The following is a 25,134-nucleotide window of genomic DNA, read 5'->3' on the forward strand; positions in this document are numbered from 1 at the left end:
TTATGACCCTAATTCAATAGAAGTAAATTTATGTGGATGTGAAGACTGCTTTTTCTAAACTCTCAATTTAGTGATAGTTTCAATTGTAGCTAGATTTAGTACTTCTGCCGTTATCCCTTAATGAATTCTACTTTTGAAATTACATTTTACAAAAGAAAGCTAGTTCATTTGATTTAATCACACACACAAAAATGTCTGCATGAAAGCTTTCCTTTCCATAAGGTAAACCTAATGTTACTCTTTTATGTATATTAAATACATTATTTTGTAATAAAATGTTTATGGAAATCTGGCATCTTCCTTGCCATCCTCAAGCCTTAAAGAAGTTGTCCACTACATGGACATCTTCTCATACCCCACGCTTGGCCCTCACAAAATAATAAAGCTTATACTCACCTCCCATGCTTGCACCATTCCCGCTCTGTTGGCAGTCACTTTCCCTGGGGTTCTCATGCAGTGTTGTCACACATGACACCAGTGCCCAGATAGAGCTGGAGTCACTGTCCCCACCTTCACACAAATTGGGCATGAAGAGGAAGTCAGAATTCAGCTGCAGCCCAGAGTTCATCTTCATGTTTGATTTGTTGGGCACCAGCGTCACGTGTCACAACACCACACGGATGCCCGGGGACCTCGAATTCCGACACTGCAGGAACGGCTTAGGCATGGGAGGGGTGAGTATATGCTTTATTTGCTTTATTGGGGCCAAACATTTTGATCAAGAAGGGGTTGTCCTAGTCGTGAACAACCCATTTAAGTCCTTTTTTTCCTGCCTGCAGAATCTCTCCTCAATTGCCAATAATGTTTTCTAGAATCTTACAAAAATTTTGAATGTTTTTCTCTAACTGATGGCTCGTACAGTGTGCCTTGATGCCATGTATCTATAGAATTCCAACTTAAGGCATCTTAGCCTGATAGCAAGAAATCAATCCTACTAATAAAATCAACATAAATGATAAACTGGCCTTACAAATAGTTGTCTAGGCATTCCATAATTAATAAAACACTTATGTATTTTGTACTAACTCAAAAATGTATGTTGTACATCATTGCACTGAAATATGAAAGTTGGTGTAAAATGAAATTGACTTCATATGTTGAAAAATTATCATGCACCCTGTATATAAAAGACCTTACCCCAACTTATATCATGGTTTGTGTTTATAATGTAATAGATGCTTTTTCCAATTGACCCAGGCACGGACAGATCCCGTTGACTTTAGTGTACGCTAGGGGTTCTTGTATTAAACTGTACATGAGGCGAAGAGTGTTACAAACTACACTATTCTCACTGTCAAAATACCAGAAAGCTTGATAGAAATCCCGAATGCAAGTGCAAACAGAGCCTAAAATGTGTGCAGATTTTAATATGCTTTTCCAGATGGTGACCAAAGCAAATTTCATCAGTGATATCGTTATTAATTTCCACTCTATGGAAGTTGAACAAAATGACTTAGCACACTGTGTGAATTATGCCACATTCTCATTATCATGTAATTTACATTTTGTGTGATATGTATAGAATTGATGAGTATAACAATAAAAAATGAGAGAATGTGCACTTATTACTGTGATCATATCTAGAGATGAGCAGTGTTTGAGTGGAACTGTTTGCCAATTTCAAATTCGAGCTGTTTTGGGCGGTGTTCGAGTTGTTTGACGAACTCGAACAATTTGCTTAAACTTCGGCTGTTCGAGTTTCTGTTCGATAACTGTTCGTTCACCAAAAGCCTATTTTGATTTGCACATTAAAACTGTTTATCATTGTTAATAGACTGTCTCAGTGCATAGTGGGCGGGGGATAGATCTGTGCTGAAATAACGCCGATCTCCATTTTTTTTCTTTCCCGCATTTACAGTGGCATGGTGCAGTCTCTCAGCCTATCAGCAGTACACACACACAGCAATGTGCATGTGATGCACACAAGCAAGGGCATGTGTCATTGGCTGTGTATGTCACATCTCCTTGCCCTATAAGAACCAGCCATTTGCCCACTCACCACCATTTCCTCACTGCTGCAGTTTAGTGTTAGATGGCACCGCTGCTGTGGGCGCTATACAGTCTAATAGTGTTTTTTTGGAGTGAGTTTTCAGAGAGATAGGATTAGGGAGTCGGGAGGAGTCGGGACTAGTTGCAATATCAGTCCTTTTCAGGGTAGGTTACAGCAGTTCATAGCACTGTTTGCCAGGCAGGTCTGTGCCAGTGCTGTGCAAGTGTTTGTCACAGCATTTGGTGTAATCTAGCTCAGCCAATCCTTTTGGGCTAGTAGCATTGTCTGATAGTCATCTGAGTAGCCTGCCTGTGAAGCTAGCTACACCGCCTGTGTATCTCAATTTTTACTACATCGAATTCAGTTAATAGTTTTGGGCCTAGGAGCAGTGTCTGCACGTCAGCAGAGTAGCCCACCTGTGAAACTAACTATACCGCCTGTGTATCTCTATTTTTACTGCATCTAATCCAGTTAATAGTTTTGGCCCTAGGAGCAGTGTCTGCACGTCAGCAAAGTAGCCCACCTGTGAAACAAACTATACCGCCTGTGTATCTCTATTTTTACTGCATCTAATCCAGTTACTAGTTTTGGGCCTAGGAGCAGTGTCTGCACGTCAGCAGAGTAGCCCACCTGTGAAACTAACTATACCGCCTGTGTATCTAAATTTTTACTGCATCTAATCCAGTTAATAGTTTTGGGCCTAGGAGCAGAGTCTACATGTCAGCAGAGTAGCCAGCCTGTGAAACTAACTATACCGCCTGTGTATCTCTATTTTTCCTGCATCTAATCCAGTTAATAGTTTTGGGCCTAGGAGCAGTGTCTGCACGTCAGCAGAGTAGCCCACCTGTGAAACTAACTATACCGCCTGTGTATCTCTATTTTTACTGCATCTAATCCAGTTAATAGTTTTGGCCCTAGGAGCAGTGTCTGCACGTCAGCAAAGTAGCCCACCTGTGAAACAAACTATACCGCCTGTGTATCTCTATTTTTACTGCATCTAATCCAGTTACTAGTTTTGGGCCTAGGAGCAGTGTCTGCACGTCAGCAGAGTAGCCCACCTGTGAAACTAACTATACCGCCTGTGTATCTAAATTTTTACTGCATCTAATCCAGTTAATAGTTTTGGGCCTAGGAGCAGAGTCTACATGTCAGCAGAGTAGCCAGCCTGTGAAACTAACTATACCGCCTGTGTATCTCTATTTTTCCTGCATCTAATCCAGTTAATAGTTTTGGGCCTAGGAGCAGTGTCTGCACGTCAGCAGAGTAGCCCGCCTGTGAAACTAACTACACCACCTGTGTATCTCAATTTTTAGTGCAGCTAATCCAGTTAATAGTTTTGGGCCTAGTACCACAGTTTGGCCACTCAGTTCTGCTCGGTTTTCATCCATCGGTTGTTGTGCCAACAACTACAGATACAGAGTTGCCAATTAGTTAAGCACTAAAATGAGTGGCAAAAGGCCTGCTGCTGGTGGAAAGGGGAATAGGCGTGTTGGAAAGGGAAAAAATGGTGTCCGTGGGGTAGGTGGTAAAGCAACAGTAACATCTGCAGAAGAAAGACCATCTTCCAGCTAAAGTAAAATGTCTACTTCTTTTCGTGGACAATCTTATATGATCCCTTTCTTACGACCATCGCTACAAGCATCGCCAAAAATTCCAGACACAAAAACAGCAGGTGCTTGAACGGATATCAAATGCTCGTTCAAATGGGCTCTCCTCCATGTCAACTTCAACATCACAACTACTCCAGTCCTCAGAGTTGTCACCCCAATCGCACTTGCTTCCTCACAGCTCCCAAGTCTACAGCCACCCGTGTGACCATGGGGTAACACACATGGTTGAGTCTGTAGAGCTGTATACGCATACTATAGCCTGGAAATCAGAGGTCTGCTTCAGAGCATATACCTTATAGTAAGTAAATAAGTAAATAGTAATAGTACATGTAAGGGTACTTTGTTAACACTATTTTGGGAAAAAAAACGTAAAAGCCATGTCAATTGGGCATACATTGTCGTGGTGGGACGACTGTTACGCTTTTTTGATCAAATTAGTCATAACTAAATACCCTATGTTATTTACATGTGCTATTACTGTTTACTTAGTACAGGGTATACAAACATTTTGGGGTTTTTTCTTGGATTTTACTCCAACAAAAATAGTTGTGGAGTGTAGCTTTTGATACCTACCTCAAACTATGCTTGCCAATTTTTAGAAACAGTCGCCTCAGAGGTTCTTGTGGCCCTTTTATATACTCTATTCTCATTCCATACCCCTTTACCCATCTTTCAATGTGTGTATTGACACCAGGAATCCATTTGGTGACACAGCATCTCGATGCTAAGCACAGGAAACTTTCCAGAATTGCTGTTTACAAGAGAATTTGGCAACATCCAGGCAATAAAACCATTCCAAAATCATACAAGAAAAAAACTTTTCCTGCCTTTACATTTGTATCAGTGTAATGGTACATCAATTAGAGTACAGATTTGGAAAATCTTTTAAGTCAATGAAAATACTATTATTGGTGCAGATAAAATTCTCTTGGCTCATATAACAATGTGCTTAGTTGCCGAAGTGCATTTGAAGCGCCCGCCAGGGCCATGGGAATACTCGGTACCGGGACGGTTTTAAAGGGATGTGGTCATGGCAGCAGTGACCCGGTCCGTGACCCTGGGCATCCAATAAAAGAGTCAATGAATTGAAAGGAGAAATAAAGTTTATAGAGGAATTGTTCATGACGCCACCCATGGTACTTGGTCAATATGGCCGACACTGCAGTTCAGATCCACTGGGGCAGTTGGTGACGCAGCTAAGATGTTTCAGCTCTCCACGGACAGAGCTAGTCCCCAGGGCAGATATAGGTGTTAATTGTGATGATGGTGGTTGTGGTAGTTGTAGTGCAGGGCAAGTGATGCAGGAATAATTCAGAGGACACAGCTGGGTGCAGTTTTCAACGCTCTGCTCACAGTTCTACAGATTACTGTCTCCAGCTGTGTGCTGTGTCCTCCGGGTCTGTGGTCCAGCCAACCCCCAGATGATTTGGGGTACACTTCTCCAGGATTCCTCTCTTATGTTCCTTTCCTGGCCATCTCACTGCGCTGGTTCCCACCTCTCCTGCCCTGCGCCTTCACGCACAGTGTCCCAAGCCAGCAGCCCCGGATCTTGTCAGACAATGTTTCTCTAGTGCCCTGGGTCCTATGTGGTTGCCTTTTCAGCAAATGTGTGTGGATGTGGCTGTGTTATGTACAGATACCACAGCCTCTGGCTTACTAGCTGAGCTTTGTAGTTCTCCACTAGTCTCCTTGTGACCTGGTCCCTCCACCTGGCAATGATCAGCATGGATGCATGCCCCACGGGTGGACTGCTCACTCCCCGTGCCCCTAGGACCCCTTCTTGCTTCTGAAGCTTTTTTCTCTCTAGCTCCCTCTCTCTGGAGCTCCTTTCTCAGCACGTTTCACTCCTTCTACTTCCTCTCACAATCTCCCAACTTTCCCTCCTAATTAGCTTCTCCACTGACTACTCGCTCCACCTACACCCTCTACCTAGTAACCCTCTCCAGACTGGGATGAGGCCATCCTCCCTTGGGGTACGCCCAGATGCCCTGTCTGGAGTGTTGCGGTGTTGGATGCTGGTGTTCTAGATGCTAGAGTCCTGGGTAGTGCCCCATCCTTACCTGAGAGTGGAATACCACACCTCTGGATGAGGTGCAGTATCTCTGTGGCAACTAAACGCTCAGGGGCGCCACATATTTATATGAGCTAAAAGGTAAAGCAGACATAAGGAAACACAGTTTCTAATTTTTTTGCACCTTAGATCCATGTGACCAAGTTTTTTCTTAACAATATTTTATTTTATATTTTGCCTCAACAAGACCTTACTCCTCACTATAGCTCCTAAATTTTATTTCAAATGTGTTAATTGGTTTCCCCTCCTGCCAGAGCAGCACAGGGTACTTATATTTGGAATTTATCATAATCTTTACTGTTCACAGTTTTATGTCTGTAAATCCAGCTAATCTTGTAGCTGGTTGTTAATCACTACCCATCCTCCATTCTAAGAACAATCATGAGCGTGAGAGACAACATACATTATTAAGATATTCTTCCAGACTTCATGTTCTGATTTTTTTTCTTCCAGGAGAAAATACAAGAAAACATCACAAAGGTAGGACCTGCTACACAACAAGATATTCTGTTCATATCTCAGACATATCAGTCTTTGTATTGTTTATTGAATGAACCCATTTTAACAATGTCTACTCCACTTTTAAAATTGGCTTTTGTCAATTGTTGACTATTGAACCCATACATTTTGCTTGGGTTTATTTCACTCAAAAAACACCTATGGGTCCTATTTTCTGAAATACAATATTCAAGAATGTAGAAGTGTGACTATCATGAAAGAATGCCACACTACTGAAAAGGTTCTCATAGTAGGAGAGGCCATGAACTGTTTGTTGTCTAATGCCTGATGCAGTCATTGCCTGAAAGCCCTTTGGTGAAATTTTATAGGAAATAGAAAGTGCATTATGTATAATACGTATTTCGTTTGCTACTTTTTTTCGGGCATTTTTGTACACCTTGCTTTTCAAAACACATGCCTTACCTATGACATTGTTATGTTTGTCCGGCATTCTCTAAAGGATTTGAAAATGCCATAATAAAACATGTTATAAGTGTAATTTATAGAAAAAAAAACACAAAAAATGCTTGCTAAACACTTGAAATTTTTGGTATTTTTTACAAGCAAAAAATAATATGCTAAAAAAGGTTGTGTGAGGTAGATGCTAAAATCCAATCCAATCAGGATACTTACTGAGCAATTTCAATACATAAGTAATAGAACAACATTTAGCTCTAATATACTGTACACGGCCATACTAGTGATCTGTGTTGTACAGATCAATAATTCTATAGCCTACTATAGCTTACTATACCTACTTTAAGAAATCATGGAATCCTACTATAATCTATCCTAAAACCATTACTGCTCAGGAAGAACACAGTGTCACAGGGAAGCCTCATATAGTGACGATACTACAAGTATAATAATTTTATTTCTATAGTGCCGACATATTCTGCATCACATTACATTTCAGAGGGCACTTGTACAGACAATAAAAGATGTTACAGATAACAATGATCACATAAATCAACAGATACCAAGAAGAATGCTCTCAAGCTTACAATCTATAAGGAAAATGGGGGAGACACGAAAGGTGGACGGCAATAATTGCTTTCATTGTTCTGACCAGCCATAATTAGTGTTGAGCGATACCATCCGATACTTGAAAGTATCGGTATCGGATAGTATCGGCCGATACCCGAAATATATCGGATATCGCCGATACCGATATCCGATACCAATACAAGTCAATGGGACACCAAGTATCGGAAGGTATCCGTAATGGTTCCCAGGGTCTGAAGGAGAGGAAACTCTCCTTCAGGCCCTGGGATCCATATTAAGGTGTAAAATAAAGAATTAAAATAAAAAATATTGATATATTCACCTCTCCGGCGGCCCCTGGACTTCACGCTGGTAACCGGCAGGCTTCTTTGTTTAAAATGAGCGCCTTTAGGACCTGCGAATGATGTCGCGGGTTCTGATTGGTCGCGTGCCGCCCATGTGACCGCCACGCGACCAATCAGAAGCCGCGACATCATTCGCAGGTCCTTAATTCCTAGAATTAGGAGTTTAGTGAATGAGAATGGCGTCGCGGCTTCTGATTGGTCGCGTGGCGGTCACATGAGCGGCACGCGACCAATCAGAACCCGCGACGTCATTCGCAGGTCCTAAAGGCGCTCATTTTAAACAAAGAAGCCGGCCGGTTACCAGCGTGATGTCCAGGGGCCGCCGGAGAGGTGAGCATATCAATATTTTTTATTTTAATTCTTTATTTTACACATCCCTATGGATCCGATACCGATACCCGATACCACAAAAGTATCGGATCTCGGTATCGGAATTCCGATACCGCAAGTATCGGCCGATACCCGAAACTTGCGGTATCGGAATGCTCAACACTAGCCATAATGTAATAAATCGGGTGTTCATGTAATGCTGCAAGAACCGGTTATCAGACAGAATATGTAAAAGAACAGACACAGAGGGCTATCAAGCATAAAGCGTGTGAGAACATGATACGAGGAACCTCATTATGATGAAAATTTTGAATGTGTAACACAGGGATAGTTAAATAAATGTGTTGAGACGGTAGGCCAGTCTGAAGAAATGCGTTTCTAGAACATGCTTAAAACTGTGGGTATTGGAGATTAATCGAATTATCCTGGGTAGTGCATTCCAAAGTATTGGCGCAGCATGTGAGAAGTCTTGAAGACGGGAGTGGGATGTTGTGATTATTGAGGATGTCAACCTCAGGTCATTAGCAGATCGGAGGGCATGGGTAGGGTGGTAGACTGAGACAAGGGAGGAGATGTAGGGTGGTGCTGAACCATGGAGTGTATTGTCGGTGAGAGTGAAAAGTTTATATTGAATTCTAGAGTGCATGGGTAACCAGTACAATGACTGGCACAAGGTAGAGGCATCAGTGTAATGGTTAGTGAGGAATATGATCCTGGATGCAGCATTCAAGACAGGCTGGAGAGGGGAGAGTTTGGTAAGAGGGAGACCGATTAATAGAGAGTTACAATAGTACAGACGAGAATGAATAAGAGCAACAGTAAGAGTTGTTGCAGAATCGAAAGTAAGGAAAGGTTGGATTCTAGAAATGTTTTTGAGGTGCAGATAACAAGGGTGAGCCAGTGATCGGATATGGATGTGAATGAAAGCTCTGAATCAAGTATGACCCCAAGACAGTGGGCATGTTGCAGGGGAGTAATGGTAGAACCACACACAGAAATGGCAAAGTCGGACAAAGGTAGGTTAGTAGAGAGAGGAAACGCAAGAGTTCAGTTTTTGACAGGTTCAGTTTCAGATAGAGGGAGGACATGATGTTGGAGACAGAGGTAAGACAGTCACTGTTGTTTTGTAATAATGCAGTCATGATGTCAGGAGTAGAGGTTTATAATTGGGTGTCATCAGCATAGGAATGGTACTGGAAACCAAATCTACTGATTGTTTGTCTAATAGGGGCAGTATACATAGAGAAGAGGAGGGGGCTTAGGACTGATCCTTGAGGAGCCCCAACAGTAAAGGGAAGATGAGAGGAGGAGGAGGCAGCAAAAGATACAGTGAAGGAGCGGTCAGAGGTAGGAGGAGAACCAGGAGAGAGTGGTGTCCTTGAGGCCGATGTAGCAGAGCATAGTGAGGAGGAGCTGATGATCCACAGTGTTGAATGCTGCAGAGAGATCCGGGAGAATTAGCATGGAGTAGTGACCAATAGATTTAGGTGTTAGTAAATCATTAGAGACTTTAGTGAGGGCAGTTTTGGTAGAGTGTAAAGAGCGTAAACCGGATTGAATAGGGTTGAGAAAAGAGTTATTGAGAGATAGCGGATTAGACGGGAGTGGATCAAGCGTTCCAGGAGTTTAGAGATGAAGGGAAGATTAGAGACAGGTCTATGGTTAACAGCACAGTTTTGGTTGAGGGATTTTTTAAAAGTAATGAATTTATGATGGCATGCTTAAATGAGGAGGTAAATATACCGGAAGAGAGAGAGAGGTTGAATATTTTTGTGAGATGAGTGGTGACAGCAGGGGAAAGAGACAGGAGGAGATGTGACGGAATAGGATTACTAATCCAAGTAATAGGGTGAGAAGATGCAAGGTGCCTGACCACTTCATCTTCTGTGACTGGTTCAATTCAGTGAGTAAGCTAGATGCAGTGGGGGAGGGAGTACAGTGCATGGTATGAGGGGATTGGGAGAAAATTTCCTGTCAGATATGGTAAAAGTTTTCTTTGAAATAATTTGCCAGATCGTCTGCGTGGAAATCCGTGGTCATCGCCTGCACTCTTGGGTTGAGTAGGGAATGAAAAGTGTCAATGAGATGTTTAGAATTATTGGGCAGTGAGGTGATGAGGGTGTTGAAATAGGTTTGTTTGGAGAGGTGATGGACAGTGTTTTATGTTTTAAGCATAAACTTATAATGGATGAAATCTTCGGGCAGATTGGATTTTCTACACAGACAATCAGCGCACCTGGAGCACCGCTGTAGGAAATGTGTTTGCAGCGTGTGCCAGGGTTGTCGCCATCTGTGCCGAATTGTCCTATGTATAGGAGGTGCAGCTTCATCCAGGGCACTTTGCAGTGTTTCATTATGGAGTTTGTGCAAGTCGATTCGCATGACCATGAGAATTTTCTGTGACCACTGGAAGGAAGTGAGAGTCAATAACCGTACCCAATGGTGATATGTTTGGACACATTATTGGGTAGGGTTATTGAGCTTATATACTTTTAGTCCTTTTCGTTGGACGTTTTTATTCATATGGTGCTGTATGTTGCTTATTGGTGTCATTTACCATCATATACTGTATATTCTTTTCAAAAAATTGTCATTATATGTGTGATTGTATTAATAAAGATTCGTCATAAGTTTTTCTACCATAAAACTCCTATGTTTCTCCTTTTGTTACTAAAGAAATGTAATATAGAACTGTAGACATTTCATTTGACAAATGTAATCACCATAGAAACAAATAGTAATGAAAAATCTAGGTTTTATTAACATTTTTAGTTTTCCATTTGTCATTCAACAAATCTGTGACATTAAAATTAGAGAAATGTAACTATATTATTTTAGATTTATCACAACTCACAGCATTGCATCATAATATGTTCAATATACACATTACAGTATGAGAAAATGGCTTCAGGATGACAAGACTTATTGACGCACATTCACATTTTGTATTTTCTTGAATTTGATTAATAAATTTACAAAAATAAGGAAAATAAGTTTGATCTGCAATTATTTTTGGCAAAGATTTATAGTGATTTAATTTTACATGTTCATAATTGACAATTATATATTTTTTCTCTGATTGAACTGTATTGTGCAGATCTTTATGGCCTAATATTTCACTTTATATATTTTTTGTAATTGAACTGTGCTGCTCAGAACTTTATGGCCTAATATTTCACTGTATGCATATAAGAAAATCTTAATAGCTTCTTGGTTAGGAATGGTGCTGTCATAGCCTGTAATTATTAAAACAATTCACTGTCAGGAATGCAAATTTGGCAAGTCGAAACACGTCAAACAGAACAAATTTTGACTGCAACGAAATTAATATTTATGTGTGAAATGTGATGTTTTACATTTCCCAAAAAAATCATTTTACTGCTGCTGGGAATCATCCCTTTTGGTTATCCAGCTCTGAATTGTTTAAAAGGAGATTAGCTGATTAGACCCCCAGAAATGATCTGTAATATATTAGTAATAATAATGGTAGTAATCTTTATTTATGAAGATTAGAGGAGTGTATTATGCCAATATTTACAAACTAGAGGCTAAATTGACAGAAAAAAATCGGGCATTAAAAAGTAACAGAGTAATTAAAAATTCCAACAAGAGGGATGAGAACATTGCAAGAGTCTAAAATCTCTAAGGAAATTACAAGAAAGTAACCCCAAAATGCAAACAAATACACTTAAAAACATGTTGTCACCTATCAATGTTGACCAGCAGGGGTCCAAGCACTGAGACCAGCACTAGTCGGAAGAATGGAGAACCTTTATACTCTTTAGAATGAAGTGGCAGTGTGTATACTTGACTTCCACTTCACACATTTCATTTTTTTCTTGTAGCCCTTGTAGTGCAGCGGTGTCCACTCTTTGCAGTGAGGAGGCAGTGATCCAAGAAAGTTCAGAACAAAACGTTTTTAATGTCCAAAAACTCACAAAGTGCACAGCACGCTGTATCCGCCAGATCACAGTCGGGAAAACAAAAGACAGTTCGGTTCCAGTTGCCATGAGCATTCACACTGCCATGTACGCCAGGGTGCCAGACCCTTTGGCTCCTGTTGACCCTGTGTTGCCTCAGACAGGGAGTGCTCTGCAGACCAACTGCCCTGTCTGCTTGCAAGACCAAAACTGACACACCCAAACCCTTCGTGCAGGGTTTTTTTTTCCTCTCCTCCACTCTCTGGCCATGGGCCACGTATAAGATCTGGGCTGGAGGAAACGAACCGGACCCCACAACTTTCCTGCAGTTTGTTTAAAAAATAAAAGCCCATACCAGGTTTTCCTGATCAAGCTCCTTGGTCAAAAATAACTTGACCAGGTTCAAACTTACTTTTATTTTGCCTTGTGACTCACAGGCACCCTGCTGTGAACACAAAGCACTCCAGCGGATCTAATACGCTTCTGATTGCATCGGGGGGGACACATAGCGACCCTCACATATGACACTGGTCAATGCCTCACACCCTGTACAGAATAAATGGAGCTATGGTCTGGCATGCTCACTGCTGATCCATTCTAAAGGAGATAAAAGTGCCCCATCGCATCTAAAAATGACCCTTTCTGCCAAATGAGTCAGAGCAAAAAGTGGACAACCCCTTTAAAGGTATTCACTGTGTATGAAATGCAGCGTGATTCAAGGAATGTGAGGGAATTGATGAATTTAGGAATCATGTTCAGAGGTATAATGAACAGGGGTGTGTAGAAGTTGATCCAGCTGTGGAAAACAATAGGCTTGAAAGACATATTTTGAAGACAAAGGAAAACTGTGCATGTTTTGAATTCAATTTGAATTGAATTCTAATGTGAATTGGTGGCCACTGTGTTGACTGGCACTGAGTAGAAGTCTTGGCGTAACCGTTGGAGCAAAAGTTGACCTTGGCTGCTGATTAAAGGATAATTTGAAAAGGAGGAAGTAGGTACTGGGGGGGCAGAGAGTGGGGGTATCCCGGGCCCGGTGCTCTGAGGGGGCCCACCCGGAGCTATGCTAATGTAACCTGTATCGGCGCTCGCATCGCACCGATACAGTTACATTCCTCGGCAGAGCAGGGAGAGTCGATCTCCCTGCTCTGGCTCCCGGCCAACATGGGGCCCCTGAGCAGGTGGGGGGGCCAGTGTGAGCAGTGGGCCCCCCGCATGTCATCGGAAGATCAGCTGTAACGGCATTTAGTCGATACAGCTGATGGCAATGATGGGAGAAGGAACGCTGACATCTGACGTCGCCGACACTGACAGTGGGCGCGATGACATCACTGCCTGACGCCCACTGTCAGAAGATCAGAAGGAGCAGCGCAGGAACAAGGAAGAAGAGAGGTGAGTATTTATTTATTTTATTTTTATTTTTTTAATGGGTGCTGCTGCCTTATTACAGGGTCTGCCTATGGGGGGGTCTGCCTATGGGGGTCTGCCTTATTACAGGGTCTGATTGTGGGGGCTGCCTTATTAGAGGATCTGACTGTTGGGGGGGTCTGTCTATGGGGGGGCTGCCTTATTACAGGGTCTGACTATGGGGGTGCTGCCTTATTACAGGGTCTGACTGTGGGGGTTGCCTTATTACAGGGTCTGACTATAGGGGTGCTGCCTCATTACAGGGTCTGACTAGGGGGGCTGCCTTATTACAGAGTCTGCCTATGGGGGTATTGCCTTATTACAGGGTCTGCCTATGGGGGTGCTGCTTTATTACAGAGTCTGCCTATAGGGGTGCTGCCTTATTACAGTGTCTGACTATTGGGGTGCTGCCTTATTACAGGGTCTGATATAGGGGTGCTGCCTCATTACAGGGTCTGACTATAGGGGTTCTGCCTTATTACAGGGTCTGCCGCCTTATTACCGGGTCTGCCTATGGGGGTACTGCCTTATAACAGGTTCTGCCTATGGGGGCTACCATATGCTATAGAGCAGGGGTGTCAAACTGCATTCCTCGAGGGCTGCAAACAGGTCATGTTTTCAGGATTTCCTTGTACTGCACAGGTGATAATTTAATCACCTACACACATAATGATTGCAGCACCTTGTGCAATGCTAAGGAAATCTTGAAAACACGCATGGTTTGCGGCCCTCGAGGAATGCAGTTTGACAGCCCTGCTGTAGAGTCAGCCTATGGGGAGTGCATTATACTATATTGTGGACTATTTATTGCATTATGCTACTGTACTCATTTATTTGAATGGATGAAAAATGATGAAAGAATCAACCTACTGCAAGTTTGGAATAAAATGCATTAATGGTTGAAACTCACAAAGAGAAAATGAGCAGAATATGTATGAGGTTTCAGAAATCGTATTCATTTTTCTGGTACTATAAGCTACTGTGGTTTTTACCCTTGAAAAACATGCAGAAAAAACAGACAAGAATGCAATGTGTGAAAAAGCTCTTACCCAGTATGCGGAGTTTGGCTCAGTCAGTGCATTGTACATCTGGAGAATAAGAAATCAATCTGAAGTCTGGGCCTTGTAACCTGTAGTCATGCACTATGCAGGGGTGAAGAGGATAGCCAGATTTTTGAATTTATCAGCTACAGTATTGGACCTTTTTTGATGCTTCACTAAGTCACACTATTCTTTCACAACACTGGGGGTGGTGAAAAAAGAATTTCACTTACGAGTATGTTGTAACTTCAGGAGTGACAGCATCTGTCCACTAAAGAGTGCAACAGCTGAATTAAGCAGGACCAGATATTCAGGAAATTTTTGAAACCCTGTGAGGAACAGAGAAGATTCAGGCATTGAGACAGCCATGAACGGACTGGGTACTGTAAATCAAAGAAAAACATTCAATATGGAAGCTTAGGCCATGCAAGAAGGGGAAAAACCCTTGACAGTAATGTGTCTGGGTTCATATATCTTGCAAAGTTGTTTGACATTTGGGCTGTAACAGAAGAAATAATCAGGAGAAAATCAACACTCTGCAGCCCAGAATTAGACAACTGAAAACCAAGAACTAATTAACGGTTTGTGCTACAGGCTTTACATATTAAAAACCAAAAATCAACATCAGTGAAAGGGGTTGCCTAGGCAAAATTAAAATTTTACCACTAACTAGGTAAGCAAAAAAACAACAAAGGAAGCTGAAGTCACCTCCCAGCATTTACCGCTATTCCGAGCAGATTGCTCTGTGGTCTGCATTAACACAAGCAGGAAGTCATCACCATTCAAAGTGGCAGGAGGACCACAGTGACCTATGATTGGATTCTCCAGTTAGGTAACTCTGTAGTTCATCATCGGAATTGTGGTGGGTTTTTTTCAGGTTATTATACAACCATTCACCCTACAATATGGGCAAGACTGGTGCAATTTCTTTTTGGATGTAAATTCAGGACCAATTTCATCTTGGACATGTTAAGGAAAATTATGAAAAAAGGAAGATATGTGGTGAACACAATGAAACCACAGACGCCATTGTCAGAATAATGTCCTCACACAGGGACATAAAATAGAATTAGTCTTACCATTAATTTGGTTTCTAGGAACCTTCCACGACAGCAGCATCGGAGGATGTCTCCCGGGGGGAGGAAACACAAAAGAGGTTAAATACCCCTCCCCTTCCTGAAACCACCAGTGTTTTTTCTGGAAACAGTAGAATGTATAGTTACCATCAAAAAGCAGGAATCATCCAATAAGAATATCAGATAGGGAGGGAAATTAGTGCTGTCATAGAAGGTTTCTAGAAACCGAATTACCGGTAAGACTAATTCTATTTTCTCCACTCACCTTCCATGACAGCAGCATTGGAGTAATAGAAACAATTAATTTCTTTAGGGAGGGACAACAGCCTGCAGGACTCATCTGCCAAATCTTAAATCTCTATTGAGACTTAAGCTGTAGTGCCTGGTGAACATATGGACCATGTGGCGGCTCTGCATATCTGCTCAGAAGGTGCATTCCCTCTCTCTGCCCACGATGTTGATACTGCATGAGTATAATGAGCCTCCAGTGATGCAGGAGGAGAAAAATTATGTGACAAATATGCCAGACAGATAGCTTGCTTCATCCAATTAGCAATCGTATTTTTGCCGCCTTTTTGCCCTTATTATGTCCTGAGAACTGAATGAATAAGTTTTGGTTAATCCTCCAATTTTTGGTTTGTTTGAGGCAATAGAGAACCACCCTGCGAACATCAAGGGTGTGAAAGAATTCGTATTGGAAGGATTTGGGCAGAATGAGGGTAGCACAATATCCTGACCTCTATGGAATTCCGAGACTATCTTAGGTAAAAAGGAAGGATCTAATCGAAGGATAATGCTCTCTGTAGTGATAGTTAAGTAGGGTTCCTGTACTGATAGGGCTTGCAACTTTCCTAAGCATCTAGCAGTAGTAATTGCTACTAGAAAAATAGTTTTGAGGGTCAGGTTCTTTAAACTCATGGATAGGGGTTCAAATGGATCTTGGGTTAAACTAGTAAGGACTAGATTCAAATCCCAGGGGGGAACCTGGCTACAAAGCCTAGGACGAATCCTAGCTGCAGAAGTCATAAAGCGTTTAAACCAGCGGTGGCCAGCTAAGTCCTGATGAAAAAAGGAACAAAGAGCTGACAACTACACTTTCAGTGTACTAGGTGTAAGCCCTAGATCCAAAACCTTTTGAAGAAAGCCCAAAATTTGCACGATGTTGTGATGGAAGGGATAAGGAGTATTAGGGAAACATGAGGATGAGAATCTTTTCCAAACTTTGCCATAGATGGTGTTGGTCACTGGCTTCCTACTCTTCTGGAGGGTGTGTATTACTCCATCCGAGAGTCCTTTAGCTTTTAGGATTTTGGCTTCAGTAGTCAGGCCGCAAGGTTTAATCTGCGCAGGTCTGGGTGTAGTTGGGGACCATGGTGAAGGAAGTCGACCTTCTGGGGCAGAAGCAGCGGACCTTCCTGAGCCATGTGCATCAAAGCGCCATACCAGCTTCTTCCTGGCCACATGGGAGCAATCAGGATCATGGTGACTTGATTTAACCGAATCTTCTGCAGTGTCCTTGCTAGCATTGGGATTGGTGGGAAGGAGTATGCCAGGCTGAGCCTCCAAAGATGGGTGAGGGCATCTATTCCCCATGCTTCGTTCACAGGACTGAGGAAAAGAACATCTTCACCTTTGTGTTCTGACTAGTGTTGAGCATTCCGATACCGCAAGTATCGGGTATCGGCCGATACTTGCGGTATCGGAATTCCGATACCGAGATCCGATATTTTTGTGATATCGGGTATCGGTATCGGAAGTGTAAAATAAAGAATTAAAATAAAAAATATTGTTATATTCACCTCTCCGGCGGCCCCTGGACATCAGCGGGAGGATCCGGCGTCCGGCACGGCTTCTTTCTTCAAAATGCGCGCCTTTAGGACCTGTGGTATGACGTCCCGGCTTCTGATTGGTCACGTGCCGCCCATGTGACCGCCACGCGACCAATCAGAAGCCGCGACGTCATTCCTCAGCTAAAGTCCTAGAATGAGCGCCTTCTAGGACCTGAGGAATGACGTCGCGGCTTCTGATTGGTCGCGTGGCGGTCACATGGGCGGCACGCGACCAATCAGAAGCCGGGACGTCATTCCACAGGTCCTAAAGGCGCGCATTTTGAAGAAAGAAGCCGTGCCGGACGCCGGATCCTCCCGCTGATGTCCAGGGGCCGCCGGAGAGGTGAATATAACAATATTTTTTATTTTAATTCTTTATTTTACACTTTAATATGGATCCCAGGGCCTGAAGGAGAGTTTCCTCTCCTTCAGACCCTGGGATCCATGAGGATACATTCCGATACTTGATGTCCCATTGACTTGTATTGGTATCGGATATCGGTATCGGCGATATCCGATATTTTTCGGGTATCGGCCGATACTATCCGATACCGATACTTTCAAGTATCGGACGGTATCGCTCAACACTAGTTCTGACCATTGGCAAACAGGTCTTCATAGGGACTCCCCATTTTTTAGACCAGGTACAAAAAGACTGCTTGGTCTAGGCACCATTCTCCCAGATTTATGTTCTTCCTGCTGAGGAAGACCTCCTGGATATTGTCTGATCCATTTAGATGTACTGCTGTGATGGACAAAAGATGTTTTTCTGCCCATGAAAAAATCCTTGCAGCGATTGATTTTAAACTGACATATTTTGTGCCTCCTTGGTGTTGGAGGTAGGCCACTGTGGTCATGTTGTCTGAATAGACATGCACGTGGTGACCTTGGATGAGGGCCGATGCTTCTTTCAATGCCTCCTCTACTGCCTTCACTTCCCACAGGTTTGAGGAGCAGGAACTGATGTCTGGGGGCCACAACCCCTGGAAGTAAGATTCCTCCACCACAGCACCCCAGCCTCTCCAACTGGTGTCTGAAGTGAATACCTTCAAGGGAAGCTGATCCCAGCTGACTCCCTGCTGGAAGTTTCGGTAGTTTAGCCACCATGAAAGGAAAGATTTCACATGACTGGGAAGGGAAATTCTCCTGGTCAGTGCATTTTGATGCCTTCTTGAATACAGGAGCACAAGAGACTGAAGGTCTTGTGTATGGGCTTGAGCCCAGGAGACTGCCTGAATGCACGATGTGAGTGTTCCCAGAATAGACATTGAGTCCCTTAAGGTTGGAGTCCTCTGTTCTCTGAACCTGGAGATCCTCTGGACAAGGTCAAGTTGACAATCCCTGGGTAAGGAGGATGTTCTCTTCTCTGAATTCAAAAGAATTCCCAGGAATTTCTTCTTTGATGAAGGATGAAGATCTGATTTCTTCAAACTCGGGATCCAGCTTAATGATTTCAGGATTTTCAGGGTTTTTGCCACATCTAGATTCAGATGAGGGATGGATGGTGCAATGATGAGACAGTCGTCTAGATATGGGATGACCTGGCATTGGATGAAGATTACTGCCTCCACCATAATCTTGGTAAAAACCCACGGTGCTGATGAAACGCTGAATGGCAGGACATTGACCTGGTAATGGCTGACCCAGGGACCATGGGAAACAGCAAATCTGAGGAACTTCCTGAGGTCCAGATGGATTGGCACATGATAATAGGCATCCCCCAGATCTATTGTAGCCACCACCCAATCCTGTCCAATGAGCGGGATTGCTGATCTGATCGATTCCATTTGAATCATCTGTACTTGATCACCTGGTTCAGGGTTTTAAATTTATGATAACCTTGTGTTTCCCTGAGGGCTTCATTACCAAGAATAGGTGAGAATAGTGACCTCTGCCTATCTCCTGTTGTTGTACTTGAGAGATTACCTTTGCTTGAAGTAGACCTTGCAGATATAACAGCAAGGATTCTTGGAGATGTGGAGACTGCAGGGAGGTAATTCTCAGGCATTGAGGGGGAGGACTCAAATTCTAGCCTCAATCCGTCCTGTATGGTACGGATAACCCATTGGTTTGTGGTGATGGATTGCCACCGAGTGACGAAATCCTAGAGTAGACCCCCAACCAGAGAGCAGTCATTGTTTATCAGGGGTATGCTGGTGGTTGGGCACAAGGATGTTTTTGCTCTTATCACCTTTTGGATAGTGTCATCGGCCTTTTTTGCCTTTCCTGCTGAACTCCTTCTGGGAGTACTGGTCATTGGAGGGACAAAAAACATTTCCTAGAATGTTTCTTCTATGGAAGTGATTTATTTTTATCCATAGCTTTTTCTAGGATTTAGTTGAGAACTGGGCCGCACACATAATGTCCCTGAAAGGGAATAGCGCAAAGTTTAGTTTTGGCGGTAAAGTCACCCCCCATGACTTCAGCCACAGTGCTCTCCTAGCTGAATTGGAGAGGACTGTGGATCTTGCCGCTACCTGGATGGACTCAGCAGAGGCATCAGGAAGGAATCCCGTTACCTTCTAAAGGAGTGGGAGAGAATCAAGTACTGTATCTCCTCCCTAGAAGTCCCCTGAGTGAGTTGATCTTCCAAAGTACGCAGCAAGAGCAATAGTGATCTGGCGATGCACGTTGAGGCCACATTCGTTTTGAGCAGATTGGTAGAGGTGATTGGAGACACAGGGGCAGGATGGAGACACGGGGCAGGATGGAGACACAGGGGCAGGAATATGGGGCAGAATGGACACAGATGGGGCAGGAATATGGGGCAGGATGGAGACAGATGGGGAAGGGTCATGGGGCAGGATGGAGACATATGGTGCAGGATCATGGTGCAGGATGCATTAGATGGAGACAGATGGGACAGAATCATGGGGCAGGATCATGGGACAGATGGGGCAGGATTATGGGACAGATGGGGCAGGATCATGGGACAGATGTGACAGGATGGAGACAGATGGGGCAGAATGGATACTCATGAGGGCAGGATGGTAGGACATATGGCTGGAGCCAGGAATGAGATTCACTGGGCCAGGATGGGGGATATTAATGACATAGTGGCTGATTAAGGGATTTTATTACTGCAGTGATGTATTTATTTTATTTTTTTAGAATATTGTTTTAAATGGGGGGATGGGCCTGTTGCTGTGCAAAATGACACTATGTTGCCTTTTTTCTTCATCTTGTGTAATGTAGAAGATGGGAAAAAAATAAGTAATGTGTTCTGCAAGCGGAGCTCTAGATAACTGTGTTATTTCCTATAGAGACAAGCTCTGGCTGAAATAAGTGATGGCAGTCTGTGCTGGATGAAGATGAAAAGCAAAGATGAAGGACTTCACCTAGAGATGTCACTGGTGAGTCAGTGTGTTACCTGTACACTGACACTATACATTGTATACTATATACAGAGTTCATGTGTACAATGTCACCAGTGATCATTGTATAACCTTTACACTGTCACTGTATACAGAGCTCCTGTGTATATTGTCACTGGTGATCATTGTATTACCTGTATTCTGACACTGTATACAGAGCTCCTGTGTATAATGTCACTGGTAAGCACTGTATTACCTGTACACTATACACGATACACAGTGTATAATGTCACTGGTGATCACTGTATTAACTGTACACTGACAGTATATACAAAGCTCCTGTGTATAATGTCAATGGTGATCCCTGTATAACCTGTACACTATACACTATATACAGCACTCCTGTGTATAATGTCACTGGTGATCCTGTATTACCTGTACACTGACACTATATACAGATTCGCTGTGCATTATGTCACCGTGATCACTGTATTACCTGTACACAGACACTGCATACTAAGTACAGATCTCCTGTGTATAATGGCACTGATGGTGATAGTATTGTGTTTTTATTTACTAATGATCAGTATTGTAGTATTCAGTCACTATGTGGTGGTAATTTGCTGTCCGGCAATGGTGTAGCGGTATTTGTTCCTTGTATATTCTATTATTTGGTCACTATGTGGTGGTAATATATGGTCTGGTAATGATGTGGTGGTATTTGTTCCTTGTATGTAATATTATAGGTCACTATGTGGTGGCAATATGGTGTCTAGTCATGGTGCAGTGGTATTTGTCCCTTGTATGTGATATTATTGGTCATTTTAAAAATTGAAAAATAAATAAAAATATACCTAAATTGTATTGCATATTTTAACAAATGTTTAATAGGTTAGAGTAGAGTAGGGTCCGGCCAAAAGAGTCTACCTTGTCGTTGTGGCAGATTAAAAAAATCTTTTGGCCAAAACAAGAGCTGCTAGCTATATGTGTGATCTGGTGATGGGAACTGTTAATGTGTGATTGATGAGAAGTGGAGGTTTTCCAAGTGAGAGTGGTGGGACTGTCGATAGTTTGAGAGGTGGAGACGGGGCTGGAGTGGAGCCTGGGTGGAGTCTCAAGGGAGCCCCGAAAATTGTGCCAGTATGGGGCCCTGAAATTCCTAGTGGCAGCCCTGATAGTATTGATATTGCCATAACATTGTTTTTGCAATTTTTTCATTGATATAGTCATATGGGGGCTTGTTTTGGTCAGGATGAGTTGTAGTTTTTAATGACCCCATTCAATTTACCATAGCATAACTGAAAATTCCAAATGGATAGAATTGTGATAAAAATCATAATTACTCTATTTGTTTTTTGGGTTTTTTGTTCTTTAGGTCAGCACGATTACCATAATACAAAACTTGTGTTTAATTTTAATATTTTTATAGTAAAACAAATTCTGAAATTTAGAACCAAAAAATGTTGATTGTGTCGCCATATTCTGAGACCCGTAACTTCTTTATTATTCCATTGATGAAGTCTTAAAAAAGCTTGATTTTTTGGATCCTGAACTGTAGCTAATATTGGTAGCATTTTGGGGTACATATTGTCATGACTCTGGACAGGATGGTTTCGCCTCCTTCCTGGTCAGGTCAGGGTTAATTCTAGCTCGCCTCTCTTTGCTTCTAGGGTGGCGATTTAATGTTGGCAGTTCCTGGATTTGTTGTCGGTTATACTTCCGTATATTCGGTATGTGGTTTCTGACCCAGGTGACTCGTCCGTAAACTTGGTGCCTCTGTGCGTGTGTGCTTTATTTATATGACCCGATTTGTCCCCTGTCTTTTGCCTCTGTATCCTGCATTGTACTGCACTGACCTTCCTGGTTATCTGACCCCTTGGCTTGTCTCTGTTTACTCTCTGCCCTATATGGAGTGAGCACAAGCTTTGCACTAGTGAGGGGCAAACACCCCATGCAGGTGTCTGCAAATGACTTTTCTGGTTTGGCTTTTAGGATTGCTACCTCCAATAGGAGGCACTAGTCTTGCTGTTCTCATTGACTCTAAGACTATTGAGATTTTTAAATTCCTAGAAGAGCATTGCATGGTCTACAAGTCTCTTTACCTTTACTTGGCATTCTCTGCAAGGAGAAACTTTAAGCCTTAGCTCTCCTTTTCACTTGCAAGAAATACATGCGAGTAGGGTTGAGCAAAACGGGTCGGCCATTTTCAGAAGTCGCCGACTTTTGGCAAAGTCGGGTTTCATGAAACCCGACCCGAGCCCTGTGTGGGTCGGCCATGAAGTCGACGATCTTCTGAATCTGGTATCGGAATTCCGATACCGAGTTCCGATATGTTTGCAATATCGGAAATTGGTATCGGAATTCATATTTAAGTGTAAAATAAAGAATTAAAATAAAAAATATCACTATACTCACCCTCTGACGCGCCCTGGTACTAACCGGCAGCCTTTCTTCCTTCGAATCAGCGCTTGCAGGACCTTGCGGTGATGTCGCGGTGACGTCGCGGCTTGTGATTGGTCGCGCGACCGCCCATGTGACCGCTTGCGCGACCAATCACAAGCCGCGATGTCACCGCAAGGTCCTGCAAGCGCTGATTCTTAGGAAGGAAGTCTGCCGGAAAGAAGCAGGGCGCGTCCGAGGGTGAGTATATTCCTAATAGGAGCTTGATTTTAACATGCGAGACTCATACGTATTTCTCACAAGTGAAAAGGAGCCCTTAGACTTCAAGTTACACAGCACTCCGCTCCAGTACTATTAGGTTTTCTTTACCACTTAGGGGTCGATTCACTAAATCTGGTGTTCTTTATGTCTTGAAGAAAATGCAGCTGAAGTAAGATGTGCCAAATTCATTAAGAAGTCTATGCCTCTTTATGAACTATCCCTACCCCTGCATCACAATCTGAACTCATATGAACTCGAGCCTGGGAGCTTTCTAGGAAAGTTCCCACGCTCCAGGAACAACCAGCAGAGGGCGCCTCACCGCAAATGAAGGTAAATATAGGTCATTGACCTACTTTACCTTCATTCCCCGGGGTTTTGCAGACAGGAGCACCGCTGCATTAACAGAGCTCCTGGCTGCAAAATATTTTAACCCCTTCAGATGGATTTATATTGTGGGACCTTACAGATCTTCGGAAGGTATGTATATTGTTGGTTTATTATTTTTTCTTTGTTACAGAGCGAGGGTCTTCAGATGGATTGAGCGTAGAATAAATTATTACAACAACTTTTGTTTTTATTTCATTAAAATAATTTTTAATAATGTGTTTGTGTTTTTTTTAACCCTTTACTAGTATTGGATTAATAATGGATAGGTGTCATAATTGACGCCTCTCCATTATTAATTTGGCTTAATGTCACCTTACAAAAGCAAGGTGGCATTAACCCTTCATTACCCCATATCCCACCGCTAAACGGGAATGGGAAGAGAGTGGCCAATTGCCAGAATAGGCGCATCTTCCAGATGTGCCTTTTCTGGGATGGCTGGGGGCAGATGTTTTTAGCCAGGGGGGGGGGCAATAACCATGGACCCTGTCCAGGCTATTAATATCTGCCCTCAGTCACTGGCTTTACTACTCTGGTGGAGAAAATTGCGCAGGAGCCCACGCCAATTTTTTCCGCCATTTAACCCTTTAATTTAATAGCTAGAATGGCCAAATTTTGCATATACACACTACTAACATTAGTAGTGTGGAATATGCAAAAAAATGGAGATATGAGATGGTTTACTGTAAGTAAACCATGTCTCATATCATGTCGGGTTTTGGAAGGAGATAGCAAAAGTCGGTAATTGAATTACCGGCATTAAAGCTATCTAGCGCTGTATGAAGTAATAATATATATACATATATGTGTCTCACTGACATATATATATACCTATTCTATGTGTACACATTTATTCTACCTATTCTACTGTAAGCTGTCAGTGTGATTTTACTGTACACTGCACTGAATTGCCGGCTTTTCTCTCTAACACCGCTGCGTATTTCTCGCAAGTCACACTGCTGGTCCGTGTGTAATCCGTATTTTTCTGCCTTCCATAGACTTTCATTGGCTTTTTTTTGCGCAATACGGTGACAAACGCAGCATGCTGCGATTTTCTACGGCCGTAGAAAGCCGCATAATACTGATCAGTAAAATACGGCAGATAGGAGCAGGGGCATAGAGAATAATTGGGACGTTTGTTAGGCGTGTTTTACGGACGTATTTTATGCGCTTATACGTCCGTAAAACTCGCTAGTGTGACGCCGGCCTTAAACACACTGAGTTAACTCCATACAGCATGAATGGAACACAGAAAACAAAACCCAGAAAACAACTCAGAGGTACACAGGGAGAGGAATACCTACTCAGCTAACCACCGAGAGGTACAGGGACAGTAAGTACCATCTCAGCTAACCACCGAGGGGCACAGGGACAGTAAGTACCAGCTTAACTAACCACCGAGGGGTACAGGGACAGTATATACCAGCTCAGCTAACCACCGAGGGATACAGGGACAGTAAGTACAAGCTCATCTAACTACCGAGGGGTACAGGGACAGTAGGTACCAGCTCAGCTAACCACCGAGAGGTACAGGGAAGGTTAGTTCCAGCTCAGCTAACCACAAAGGGGTACAGGGACAATAGGAAGTGTGCAATACCCCATTAGAACCACTGTAAAAGAACACGTGGGTTGAACTTGTTTGGTGGTGCAATACC

General features: G+C 42.9%; 1 protein-coding gene across 5 annotated transcripts in view; it reads left to right on the forward strand.

Moving 5' to 3' along the window:
- PDE1C (phosphodiesterase 1C) overlaps positions 1–25,134 on the forward strand; it is a 1,560,705-nt gene that overhangs the window by 799,739 nt on the left and 735,832 nt on the right. For 2 of the 5 annotated variants that reach the window (XM_069730298.1, XM_069730301.1), the window contains exon 2: positions 6,125–6,151. The exons of the other annotated variants lie outside the window; for them this stretch is intronic. In XM_069730298.1, the coding sequence (XP_069586399.1) occupies positions 6,125–6,151 (27 nt within the window). The remainder of the gene's footprint in view (positions 1–6,124; positions 6,152–25,134) is intronic. 5 annotated transcript variants of the gene reach the window in all.

This window comes from Ranitomeya imitator, chromosome 6, assembly GCF_032444005.1.
Source record: "Ranitomeya imitator isolate aRanImi1 chromosome 6, aRanImi1.pri, whole genome shotgun sequence".
NCBI classification, from domain to species: Eukaryota; Metazoa; Chordata; class Amphibia; order Anura; family Dendrobatidae; genus Ranitomeya; species Ranitomeya imitator.